Raw genomic sequence first — 14,702 nt, forward strand, 5'->3', positions numbered from 1 at the left:
AAAGATTGGCTGATTTGACAATTTTAAGCACTGACAGTGAGCTGGCAAGAAATATTAATTTTAATGGTGTTACTGATTCCTTTGTTGCCAAAAAAAAACTAGAAAAGTTATCTTTTATATACATTTGATTAACTTTAATTTCAGTGGTAATATCATCCCTTTACTCTCAAATTATGGAAGCTAAATATTGTGATTCAAATAAAATAAGTTTCCAATTTCCATATGTCTAAATATTCTATGAATTATCATTCCTATTAGTTTCTTAGATATGTTTTTAAAGAAATAAACTTGTATAATGCATTCATTTGATGAATAAGAGCCTGAACTACACTGACATGACAGCAGTAGTGAGCAGTAAATTAGTAAAATGTGCAAATGATTTGAAACACCTGGAGACTATGATAGAGTATGGAGAGCTTAACACTTTGACCGTCAAATGAATGAATTCATTTGATTTTTTGCCCAACCTCAGACTACCAATCAAATGAAATTATGCTGTTTGTTTTAAAGATCTGCTTGGTTAATGATCATTTAATCATTTTCTTAGACAATTCACAATGGTGAACTCTATAGGAAATAATGAGAATAACATTAAAAATAAATAAAACAATCTATTGAAATTTTCCACATGTTGCTGTATTTCATTAGCTTGAAGTATTAATTGATAATTTTTTGTAACTTCCTTGAATACACTTTTGCTATATTTATTATTTCTCCACTTGTGACTATGTTAATTCAAGGAAAATATGTCTTGAGCTCAGGTGTTTTGACTATTGTTGTAGGTCTTGGTATTATAACAGAAATAAGAAAAATTCAAATGGCTTTCAAAGTGTTAGAACTAGAACAAGTAACTGGATTATCTTGATAAGAAAATATTGGGGATTGACGGTTAAAGGTAGGGGATAATTAAGTATCCCAGATCCAAAAAGTCTCTCCCAGGCCCTGGGTACCATCAGTTTATACAGAAAAAGAATGAGCCTATGGTTTGCAAGAAGGGCTCAAGGGGAGTACTGCATAAGAAGGTTGTGTTTACCTCTTATCGGTGGATGGGTATAGTTTAATATTACTTGCAACCCGACTAGCTCAATACATGTTATTATATGTAGGAGTGAGAGTTATTTAAATAGCCTGGGACATGCACAACTCTTCAGCAGTAGCAGCGAGAGGTGCTAGTTAGGTTAAGTGTTCTGTGGAGATGTGAGTACCTGTAGTTCGAAGGAAAAGATACAAGGCTAAGTAAATCACAAGTGTTAACAACTATTAGGATTTGACCTCGACTACTAAGGATTACAATAAAATTTTTAGTGTCTCTAGAAAGATTATCCTAAAGATATAAATCTTTGAGAATATCTCCAGGTATTAACAAAACAATGATTAATTTACAATATAGCTTAATAAACACAACAGACCTTTCCACATTACTGTTCCCGAGAAGTGCAACATTGGAATCCACTATTTTGGGCATAAAGCCATCCATTGATTTATGACAATGGTCACAATAAATCTGGGTGAATACACTCTGAAACTTAAAAAGTATGCCATGATGGCTTATGAAAATAAACTGAGTGAACTTTATATTGATGGTTATTCCACAAGAGGACTGGATGACTATTCATATTGATAACTTGTTTGATAACGCATAGTTAAAACTTGATCAGCTCCAAAAATTTGAATATTGCAATATTTATGTGTATCTTCTTCATTCCACTAGTAGGTTAACCCTATGTACATTGGTGAAGATCAAAAACAACAAGCCATGACCTTTTACACAGCGTCATTTAAATTTACAAATATATTATCTGACAAATTTATTCTTACACAAAATGTGCACTGCAAACATATAAATATTATGAATGTTACAAATTTTTTCTTCTCATAACTGCCTTTCCTTTTTGCATCAGCTGAGTATCTGTAAAAAGATATACCCAGTGCTAAACACTGTCTAGTAGGGTGTAGGGCACAACAGTAGAAAGGTATGCAAGTTTTTTCACAGCCTAAAATACTAAAATATACACATACCGTTGTCCAATTTGGAACACACTAGGAGTAAACAACACATTGTTCCCACATGTTAACAATAAACACTAGCTACTTAGTGTATACCTTGTACAACTACAGTGTAAGTATATTAAGAATCATACTGCAAAGTTTTATAAGTTAACACAAAAACTATTAAAAAACATGAAATGGTGAAGAGACCAGTTACTTAGAAGAGTCCTCTTCAGAAGGCACCAGAAGAGAACCCATGGAGTGTGTTACCCTAATCTATGGAGTCACACTCATGGGAGACTGCACCCCATCTATACCAATTATACTCTTTGCACATTGTAAAGATATGTGTCACTAAATCTGGCAGAAGATATGCTCATCTAATCAGTAAGCGGACGTGTCAGCTAGTGTAAGGTGATTAGGGCACTTCAGACTGTAATCAATGGGTCAACTCCAATCTAAAACCAGGTAACATTGGGTATTTGTCATTCATTCCGAGGTAGGAGGATGATCCCTACCGTTTTCATATCAAGCCCAAGAACTGGAAGGGAAAATGAGCTTTTGTTCTGAAAAAACAGGATAGGCATATGTGCACAGAGACCAACAGCAGAGAATGTGCCATTTTCTCTGGAAAGAATGGAGGTTACCCGTGGAGAGAGAGTCTGGATCACCTCAAAAGGGACTGGACAAACACCACATATGAAGCCAGTGTGGCCATAGTGGGATGTTACATGATTGATTGAGGTATCTGAAAAAGAGAGCAAGCAGAGGGGAAGAGATAAGGGAGGGAATGACTCTAGAACAGTCAGGATGGGAAACCATGGCTGAGTAGGCCAGAATGGTACAATGAAAAGGACTCAACACTGAGTGGCTTGGATCAGGAAAATAACACAAGGAAGAAGATGGATAAGAGGAGAGGCATAAAGATAAAGATTGGTCCAATCCTGACTGAATGCATCCATAGTCAAAGGTTTGGTTTATTACAAATTTTGCACAAAACTATATGAGGGTTATCTGTGCTAGCTATCCCTAATTTAGCAGTGTAAGACTAGAGGGAAGGCAGCTAGTCATCACCACCCACTGCCAACTCTTTTACCAACGAATAGTGGGATTGACCATCACATTATAACGCCCCCACGGCTGAAAGGGCAAGCATGTTTGGTGTGATGGGGATTCAAACCAGTGACCCAGAGATTATGAGTTGAGCGCCCTATCCACCTGGCCATGCCGGGCCCCATAGTCAAAGCCAAAGGATGTGGAACCAGAGACCAGTATAAGAGTAGTTTGGAATTGAGATGTGTGGAAAATCCCTCCAGATGAGGAGTACCAAACTGGGAGCATAACCACCAAAAACTTGAGGAGCTAGGGACCACTCTGTGGGCAGAATCTTGTTTGGAGATAATCGATCTGCTACAAGATTCAGAGCACCTGTGATGTGACAAGCCAGAAGGCAAGTTTGCTGAGATTGGGCCCAGAAAAGGAGATCCAATGTTTGAAAACAAAGCAAAAGTGACTGAGTATCCCATTACTGATTGATGTAAGAGATAATGGTTGAATTGTTTGAATGGATTATTACCAAATGGCCCTGTACCAAAGGTAGGAAATGAACAAAAGCCAAACGAATGGCAAGATGCTCTAAGAGATTAACGTGAAGAGAAGATTTGACCAGTGACCTTCTGATTATCCATATATATCCCCCAACCTGTGAGAAAAGCATCTATAAACAGGTGCAACTTGTGACAGGAAGGACATAAAGAAATACCAGCCAAGGTGTTGTCTGTGTTAACTCCTTTCTTACAGGCACCCTTTCTGAACATGTCAAAAGATTTTACTTAGTTACATTTAAAACTTAATTAAGCTATTTTATGATCAATGTTTGTCAATGTAATCAGCTTTAAAATTTCATTATAGTTCAAAGTTTTAATTCCTTTATTTCAAAAGAAACCTTAAACACACATTTTTAAAGTTTTGTTTTATTCACTCATGATCTGCAAGTTCACAAAACATCAAAATTTTGTCTTTGTAGTTTGAACAGTTCTTGACTCACGCTAACCTTCATTATATAGAAATAATCTAAGTTATTTGCTCTGTTTACACATTCTTTTTTCAAATTCTTTAGGGTACATTTGTAGAAAGGAGAAATAAATTTTCTTTGAACTCTTGGCAGATGCCATACCCACTTTCTACACATAAAGTTACAATTTCTCAGCCAATTATACTTAGTTGAACTAAATGTTTATAACCAATGGAAAGAGAGCTTTTTGAAATATATTAAAATTCTATTCTAAAACTCCAAACTTCCAGCATTTGTAATTTTGCAAATGCTTCAGGAATATGATGGAATGCATATACATCAGTGATTGAAAATGGTGGCTGATGCAGAAGAAATTATGGGCACAATTATACTCTTAATTTTGGAGTGGCAGCCATAATTGGGCAAAAAACTAAAAAAATAATTTTCTTAGCAGTTTGTAACAAATACTGCTGTGTTTGTAGTGCATTGGAAGTGAAAAAAAAGGAATTCCTTCTCATATTTTCTACAAAAACTGGTCAGATTTTTCAACAGCAGTGGAAGCCAACATAATAATCAGTTGGCTTACAAGCAATTACGAGATGTGTAGTGTTCAATATCTGACACTAATTGGGGATGGTGATTCCAGTGTTCATACATGCATCATTGAAAAAGTACTTTATGTGTGCCAATCATGCTGTACACTGGTATGCAAAAGTAATTAATGATTCCGATACCATATCTTGCCTCCTCTCACATAATAGCTTTTCTCGATTAGTGCTACCCTCTATTTGTGCAACGTTTGCTCACTACTACCCTTGATGCTTCAACCTACCCTCATGTTTTTTTATGATTAGGCTGCACTGTAACGTTCAAGTAGGCATGCAACAACCCTCCACCAATAAGAATGAGACACACCTCCTAGTACAGATGATTCCCTTCATACTGCCAAATGCAATCATCACTTCTTAATTTGGCATTCTAGTGTGCAGTTGTGTGTGTGTTTTCTTGTGCAGTTTTCTTTCATTATTGATTCTTTATACAACTTTTTGACAACTTAGTTTATTGTCTATTTGTTTTTTGATCACTTAGTTTTGTGGAAATTTTATATTTTTTCCACAGCATGAATTCTAATTTCAGTGTCACCATTGTGACTTCAGTCATGATTCCTCTCACTATTAAACAATCTCTTATTTTAGTCACTTTAGGCTCTACTGTGTCTGCTGAAGAGGTCTCGGCTTTGGTTCAATGTGAGTTGGAATCTGTCGTGCATCCTGCTATGTTTCTTGAACCACGGCTGGATATCCCATTCCCGGGGTGAACCTGGTTATGACGAGAATGAGTTGGATAGCCTATTCCCACCTCCTACCTTTGCAGTGCAGTCTATACTACTCCGTTAGATGTTCCATGACTTTCCTTCACCTTCCTAGACATGGTTTCCCAGATATTTTACCTTCATACTTGGCTCCTCTATTGTTGGGATCTCTTTGGTAGAGATGCACTTTTGTCACATACATCTCCCTCCTTCATTTGGCACCTATTTATGCAACAGTCTTTATTTTGAGATCTTCCTGACTATTTGAAGTCCAGTGTGAAGGCTGCACTTCAACATTCCTTGGTTTCTTATCTAACCCAGTCCTCTCCTGCTTCCTCCCCTCTAACAGTGCCTCCTTCCCAAGTTTCAGTGGTGAGCTGTCAAATTGCTCATCGACAGATTCTCTGGCACCAGTGGCATCAATGACTATCCCACTGGTTTTGACACTGTAAGGGCACCATTGTTCAGATTTGTTCATCTGTGGCACCCATTTACCACAGCTCCCTGGGTTCTCCAGGTGTTGTCAAAAGGACTCTCCCTTCATTTCATGATCTCTCATTTTCCCCACTTCCCATTTCCTTCATTCCTCTGTGGCATCCTCTTTTATGCTAGTACCTATCATTAGCAGTTTGAGATGTTTTCATCAATAACTCTTATTGAACCAGTCAGTCAGCTTTCTCTGGGGTTTGATTGCTGGTTGTTTGTTGTTTGCAAGAATGCCAGAGGATTGGCATCTTGTCATCAGTCTCTCCAGCCTCAACCATTTCCTTAACCTTGCTCGTTTCATCATGGAATCTTTCCTCATTCATCAGTGGATTGTTTACTCTGGGTTTTTGGATGACAAAGGTAGGTGTTTCAGATGCTTACCTTCACATCCTCATCTCTCTGACCTCCTGGCATTACCTTTGTATTGTCCACAATGGTCAAGTTTTCCAATTCTGCACTCTACTGTGTGGTCTGACAACAGCTCCTTGTGTCTTTTGTCATGTGGTCAGAGCCTTTGCCTGTCATGTTAACTACCACAATTTTGCAGTTCCATCATTACATGGATGATTGACTACTTTTGGCTCCATCCCTCTCACTCACACACATTTCCTTCTACAGGAAGCTGCTTGTATGGGTTGGCTGATCAAGTTGAAAAAGGCTCTTCTTACCACAACACAGTACCTTATGCATTTGGAGGTGTTTTTCAACATCTTCCTCAGTTGGACCCAGTCTTCTCCTCTTCAAGGAGACAGATGGAGCTCATAATTTCCAAATCCCAATCCTTTGCTTCTCTTCCTGGGTGAGAGGTTCTATTTCTTTGGGGGACCTTGGCTTCCATGGAAGCTCTTATACCCTGGGGTTGTTGCACATAAGCATTGTCTTCAGTAGGTGTTGCATGATTAATGAAATCTCACTTGGGATTGAGATCCCTTGGATTCCTCTATCATCCTTCTCTCTAGGTCGATTTTACTTTGTGGCTTAACTCTAAGTCTATGGGTCTATACTCAAGTAGCCTCTCATGTAACCAACAAAACAATATGAGTATAAAAAATACTTTTTTACAACTTAAAGGTTACAAGTTTTATTAGAACCTCCTAAGTGAATATCAAGAGTTTTTTAATTTAAGTTAAATATTTATATATTTTTTCACTTTCCCTATGATATTACTAACTGTAGCTATTATCGTCAACTTATAGTATAGTACAATGAAATTTCTAAAAAATATACATACCTTTTAATGTCTCATGAAATTATCTTAAAACATCTTTTATGCATGTCTTTACATTTTCACATATAATTTATTTAATAATGTATTATCCTTTCCTGTCCTTTAGCATTATTATTTATCACAACGCACATCAATGGGCAGCCCCGGCCAACATTACCATATAGTGGGCAGAGAAACTTTAGCCCTCTACAGAATGTGGTGGCATTCTCATATTACACTATTCCTTGTGAACCGAGGAGGCATTGGCTTATATAAAAGAAAATTATTCTACCTTTCAATTATGCATCGTAAAACATAAATAACACATAATTAAGTAAAATATAAAACCTAAATACAATGCAACTGTCTATGTAACTAACATATTTCCAGATGACAAATAACACTAAAATGGTGAGGACAAAGCTGCAACAGTGTTAAGGGAGGTTTGACTAGTTCTCTATATACATGCCAATTTTAAAATAATTATTAAGAGAACATATTTCAAAAAGCTCTGTTTCCATTGGTTATAAACATTTAGCTCAACTAAGTATAATTGGCTGAGAAATTGTAACTTTATATGTAGAAAGTGGGTATGACACCACAGCTAACAGAAGTAGCAGAACTTTGAAGTGAAACAACAAGTGGAAGATTATATGTAAATAGACTGAATTTAATTGGTTTTTATCAATCCCTTTGGAGTTAGTGGGTTCAGGTATCTTCACCTATATCAATGAATGATTGACCAGATGTAGTTTTGTCGCAAACCATTCAACAAGCAGTTATGGTTTTGGTTTCATAGAACACTGCAAAAGTACCAATCGGCACAAAAGAAACACATATAGAATTAAGCAACCTGAACTTCTTGATGAGTTGTAATTATACTAATTAAGTAGTATAAAACATCATGATTTTGGTCCTAGAAGCAGCAACTTGATCCAGATTTATCCAAAATATCTGCTGCACCTCCAAATTCAGAATAGCCATGCTACAGTCTCTCACAGACATTTGCAGCACAAACTCCCTGAAAGTAATTAATCTATATAGTCCAACAACATATCAAGTAAATGTTATTGTCTGAGGAAAGAATTATATCAAAGAGTTATTTCTGTGGAAGATTTAGCTAACCCATAAACCAATAGAAGATGTAATACAGTTATTAAGAGACATACTGGAAAATATATTAACAGAATTGCATAAGCATAATTATGTCTGAAAGAATATCCTGTGTTAACTTGGTTGATAATTTGTTTAGTACACTTTCAATATTGATGAATCTTATAAAAAAATTTGATTAATGAGCATTTAGCTATCCAGAATGAAAAATCTAGCAATTTTGATGTAAAGTTATTTCAAAGTAGAACTGTTGATGTAGATTAATACTTGAATGTATTGAATTGAACTTATTTTTCTATTGTGATAATCGGTCTATGCGTGAATTTCTTAATTCCAAACATAAACTCCTTGAGTTGGTGGCTTGTGTGCTTAACCCACAACTGCATAATTTGGTGATAAATAAACTTATTTGTAACTTGTGTAAAGTCATCCCAAAATGACTACCCCTATGATCACCTGTTACACTCCTTTCTGGATAGTTAATTATTTACCCTCTTGTCTTGCTATAGTCATTTGCTTCCATAAGGTTTGTTCCTATACAGCTTGTTCCAAGCATATTTTCTTTTCTCAAGTAAGTAGGTAAAGTCATAGCTGGTATACCCATGACTTACAAAGCTTCATCTATGTGAAAATGACCACAGCCAATGCTCACAAAACCTCAAACTGTAGCACCATTTATATCACAAGATGCTTTGTAGTTTTGGGGGTTAGTGGGCTCATTGGTAATGACAAAGTGCCACTTGCAGTTATCACAGTTAAGATTAAATTAGCTAAAAAGGCCTTTTCTTTCTTTTCACTTATGATTTTTATGACACCCTACAAATATCTCTATGCAGTGATGAGAAAATGATCAGTCTTCTGATGAAATAACTGATAGAAACAATTCTATTTCCATCAAGAAGTTGTAAGCCACAGTTATCTGAAAAAAATTGGAAAAGATGGTGATGATGTGTTGTGTGAATCTTTGTTCTTTTCTGTAATATTTTCCCATACTCTACCTACACCTTTGGAGTTAGTTGATACTGTTTTAGTACACCTGAAATAACTAATATTTTATCACAACTGGCAAAGGATGTGTAATAACACATGAATTAATAACATGAAAACTAATGCTTTTCAAAAAAACATGGCACTATATTTTTAATTGTTTACTGATCTTTAGTTTTCCTTGAGCAGAAGGACACCACAACATATTTTTTTTTGTTAGGCAAGTTTATGTTCTGTAAATTTTGTTTCCTTTGAGATTCAGGCTTTCCTTTTCTTGCTGCAGTCAGAGGCATGGTTCAACTTGACTAATCTAAAATGGATAAACTAGCTTGCTAAATGTTGTGATCTAACTGGTCAAGTTCACAGAGTAGATCACATGGTAACAGCTTAACCACAGCCAAGAACCAGTAATCTAACAACTTGTCTAATATTACTGGCAGGCACTATCTAGGTCAAATTCTAATGCCACAAGGCATGTATGCATAGGTCAGCTGACATCATGGAAACTTTATGGACAATTTTCTGAAAGCTAGGAAAAAATATTATATGCTATTTATTTTCTTATATTCAGCTCTTTATGCGTATAAAACAGAAATGAGCTCAGCACATTTCATCTCATATAAGATAAAAGGTCACCCATTTATTTCAGTTTTATACCTACAAGAATTGCATATAAGTATATCGATAGCAGTTAGTGAATTTATCTATATGTATTTTACACATATCCTGCTGCTTAACAACTATCTAGTCCAGATGAGACTGGATACTGCAAAGCTTTTGTAGCTTGAGCCAAGAAGAAAGCATTGTAATTGTATAAAAATACAGATATTATCCTAAAGGAAGGATTTATGAGCATAGCAGGTCCAATACGGAGAACTACAGTGTATACAAAGTATAACAAAAAGTAACAGCAGGTTTGTAATCCTATGTGTTTCAAGAGCTAATAAGATGGTCAATATAATTATGTTACAATTTTGGCATAGAAATGTGATGTATGCAGTTAGGGATAACACACTGTATACTGACTTAATTATGGTTTAATTTATTCTGACTGGCTTAGTGTCTCCAATGTGGGCTATATACAATGTTACCTAAAGCAGGTAAAAAAACAAAACAAATGCTTCTATCTTTTTTTGTTTTTCCTTTTTAATTTATTAAATTCAAGACCTGAACATTGTCTCCATTTTCTTTCTTTTACTATTTATTTAGTTCAAGTGGAAATAAAAGTAATAAGACCAAGTATAATATTTTGATACTTGTACAGCCGATTCTTTTGTCAATACATTCAAAGCATTGAAATGATAATATAACTGAGTAAATCCTTACACCAAGTAACCTTTACAATGTCTTGCAGGAGTTATATTCAACTTTGGTTGTTATAAAGCTATAAGTACATGTGAATGGAATTTTCAATAGTGAAATGGTAATGTCGTCTATTGGTTGTAATACATATTAATTTCAAAAGAAAAATCTACTTTTTGTAAAGTTTTTCAAAATTTGTGCAAATAAAACAATTTACTTCTTTACTTGTTATGCATTTTTATATTTAATAAATAGTTTAAAAGTATGATTGTTTCAAAACTTAATCATGTGCTTTTGATGAAGATCTGACTTCAAGAAATTGTTATACAAACGTATGTACATACATAAAAGTTAAATAAAAATATAAAACCATCAAGCACTCAGAAGACCTAAAAATTTGAAAATAAAACTTCAGTCTGATGAAACAGTTAGACATTTTCAAGTACCAAGTATTGTATGCTCAGTTTATCATTTTATGAATGATAAATTATTGAATAATACCTTTACTATGAGGGCAGCAATTCTTAGTATTGATAAAAATCAATGAAAAAAATAATAGAAGAAAGAGTAGAAGATAAGAACATAGTCTGAAAAAAAATTAACAAGATGCTTTGCAGTGAAAACATCCTAAATACTTATAGTAGGTTTAACATTCTAGGTGAAATGCATATAATACTGTCATTTAAGAAAAAAGTATATTTTCCAAATTTTATTCATATCATTTATCTATTTCTTATGTGCAGTAATATTAGTGTCTGTACTGAAAATAATACAAAAAAGTAAAAAATGTATCAACATAAGTGTTTTGTGCAAGTCATTTATAATTTCAAGCAAGCTTCAGAAACCTTTGGGTTTGACAACATTACACATCACACACCTATATGGTTTGTAAAAATTCATGACCAACATTTGAACATTTTCTAGTATAGCAAGCAAAGAGTGGATAGTTGTGTGTATGTGTGTGAAGGGACATTATACATCAATTTTCTTATTTATAAAACACACAGACTGAACATGTGATATGCAGTCATATCATATGTTTTACACCTGCTTAAGTTATATAGAAATCTGTATGATGTTTCAGTCATTTAGTTTCCATGTTGTAATGGTGGCAACTTGTGGTCCAGCAAGTCATTAAAACTACTTTGTTCCAGTTGCTTTATTCTCTACAGTAGGTAATGTCTTATCTGCCTGAGAGGATATTGCAGTAATATATAGCATTTGGACTGTAATATCGTTTGCTGGCCAGGCTGACACTGACTAAGCACGACAGCAGATCAATGCTGGAAGAGAAAAAACATCATGAGGTGATGCTGTCAACTGGTTAAAAAAATGCATTTACCTGTTGAATTCAGGAGCATTTTCTTGGACTAGTTCTACTAGAAAATCACCAAGTGAATATTTATTTCAATAATAACATGTTTTAGCTGGGAGCTGAACACAGCCTAGTTGAAGCAACTATGATTACATCTGCACAAGTATGCACAGTGTGTTTTCCATTTGTTTGTAACAATAAAGATTTTGTTAACTTATTTATATTTTTCTAGGCTCATTATTTTACACTTAGGGAGACTAAGTCAAGCTATTAACTACAGAACACTCCCCTTATTTCTTGACTAACTCTGTTGTTATTTGTAAGTTTGCCTATCTAATACTTGTAGGTAAATCAGTTTTACCTGAAAATACCATGTTATTATTTTCAACTTTATGAGAGTTGAAAATAACATTTACATACATAAATAAATGAGCAGAAATCTCATCTTTATCACCACTCTGTAGCTCACTGACTTCCATTTCATGAGAACTTGTAAGTAGCCTAATCAGTATCCTAATTGTAGTCTGACCACCTTTCTCAACATGCTTTGCAAAAATGAGAGAGAGAGAAAAACCCTAAATTTTTGTTACTTTGTGTGGATCTTCATTTTCCAGAATTAACATGATAATTATTAACATAGTTTCTTCTTAGGTATTCAGGCCAATAACCATCTATTTTCTTCAACCTAGTAACTATACTAAACAAATTAATGTTTTTGGATTTTTTAAAACAATTTTTCATATTTTCCTGAAGATCAGCAATGATTTGCTTATTTTTTTATAATAGATTTAACCCACTTACACATTTTCAAGGCAACTGGCATTTTCAGTCAATCCAAAGTTTACTCATCGCCAATGCCAAAACAAGCACAGTAACTTCTTCTGTTAACTTGCAGAAATAAATATGTGTTAACAATAAATCCACATTAATATTGTACTTATTTAAAAGCTTGGGTATTTTTTTCTACATCATCACACACAAAACCAACCGATATGCACTATTTCAGCGACTATCATCATTCCGTATTTCATTTTTCTAATCTCCTTGAAAGAATGTTGGTACTGAAGGACACTGAGCTGAAAAATTAGTATGTCAGGAAGATCTAAGTTACAATAAGCAAATAGAGGTGCAACAAAATCAAAGTCAATTAAACTTAAGGGCAGATAGAGAAGATAGTATTAATGAATTTAAAAACAAGTTGTGATTATCTAATAATTCTTACCATTCTTCTTCTGAGCATGAAGGTTCAGGAATTGGATTTTCATTTTCCCATTTATCTTGTCTTTCCTTTTCTCTTTTCTCTGCAAGGATAGCATCTACCGACTTTTTTTGGAAGTTCACAAGATAACGTTCATTTTCTTCATCCTCTAAAACAAAAAGGTTTTCAGGAAATAATAAAATTCTGACATGCAGAAACACAGAATCATAAGCATTAGATCTTTTACTACTAAAACACTAATATGGATGCTGAAAATTTACAAGTGTCAAATAAATTTACATGAAACCTGCTAAAAATAGAATTAATAAGCAACAAGTATCCAAAAACTATATCTATAAACATAAGTTGAAAGCATCTCAATATTAAAGTTTCAATCATATGTTTCAGTCTTATTTGTTTCAGTAAGATTTTCAAAGTCTCAAACTTCTTGCTACTAAAATAATTTTTTTTAAATATCTGTATGCATGTGTGTAACCTTTGTCCAAAGTTTGTCTTCAGTTTATATGGATTTTAAGAGATTTTTGATACATAATACAATATAAGCTACCTATGTTCCAGCATTAAAGTTTCCAAGTTAATCACTAAGTTGATATGTAGGAATGGGCTGAGAAAAACATGTCTGCTATATTCAATCTATTACTCTATGATACTTACAAATAGCTGCTAAAGTTGAGTTATAGCCTAATTTGCACACCTAATTGCCATTATTGAGTGTTTCACAGCTTGTGAGACTCCCAATATCATTGAAAAGTGTTGCTAAAGTGAAGAGCTGGGAACTAATTAAATAGCCAAAGTGTTCTTGTTTCCTTTCCCATGCTAGCCAAAAAATGTGTGAAGTTTGTGAAATGGCTTTAATACGAAAGAAAAACATTTTAAGAGTACTTGTGGACAGGCTATCACTAAGCATGGTAGTGCTTAGTATAGGCTAAAAAAATCATAATTCTAATGTAAACATTACTCCTTTAAGTTAGCCTTCTTACAGAAATCTAGTGTTCCTTTAAAAAGCTTAAGTACAGGGTAAAATAGGAATTATCAGCCAATAATAGATGAACATTAAATGACTGTAGCATGTAGAATACTCAATGCTTTGTACACAATACAGTCAGTGTCTCTAGGGAGCCAACTCCTATATTATGTATAAAATGAAGGATTAAAAAAATCAATACACATAATGTTAAATTTTATAACATACATTAATAGAATATACTAACTTTCAGTCAGGGAAAAGAATTTCACAAAACATGTAATAAAAAACATTTTGTAAATGGAAAATTATGTAGGGATGGTAGTGCCAAAAGGAATGCAAATATGAATATAGGAATGATACAGCTATACATTTTTATATGTTCTTTCCTTACTGTAGGTTACTCAACATTAAGTCCCAAAAATGTCAAGATTATGACCATTGATGATTAATGATCTATTGTTGCCAATTGTATAATATAATATCAATATCTGAGGTCATTCTACAAGTGCAATGAAGAAAATGATATGACATTAAGAATATATATTACCATTGAATTATAAAAATTAAAAAATATTCACTTATCAACCTAATTCAATGAAATTGTTTTTTTTTTTTTAAAGAGGGGAAAACAAGTACTGACAAAAATTTTGTAAAAATTAAGTATGATGCCAAAAAGTACAGAAACAAGGTAGGCAGGAATACACAAAACAATAAAAAAAAATCAATACATAAGTAGCCAAATCTTTCCAAGAATAACTTTTTATCTACAATTAAATGTTGAATTCCTGTCC

General features: G+C 33.9%; 1 protein-coding gene across 3 annotated transcripts in view; it reads right to left on the minus strand.

Moving 5' to 3' along the window:
• LOC106467525 (coiled-coil domain-containing protein 174-like) overlaps window positions 1-14,702 on the minus strand; it is a 128,773-nt gene that overhangs the window by 51,841 nt on the left and 62,230 nt on the right. For all 3 annotated transcript variants that reach the window (XM_013927889.2, XM_022395722.1, XM_022395723.1), the window contains one exon: window positions 12,948-13,092. In XM_013927889.2, coding sequence (XP_013783343.1) covers window positions 12,948-13,092 — 145 coding nt within the window. The remainder of the gene's footprint in view (window positions 1-12,947; window positions 13,093-14,702) is intronic.

This window comes from Limulus polyphemus, unplaced genomic scaffold (genome assembly GCF_000517525.1).
Source record: "Limulus polyphemus unplaced genomic scaffold, Limulus_polyphemus-2.1.2 Scaffold2647, whole genome shotgun sequence".
NCBI lineage: Eukaryota > Metazoa > Arthropoda > Merostomata > Xiphosura > Limulidae > Limulus > Limulus polyphemus.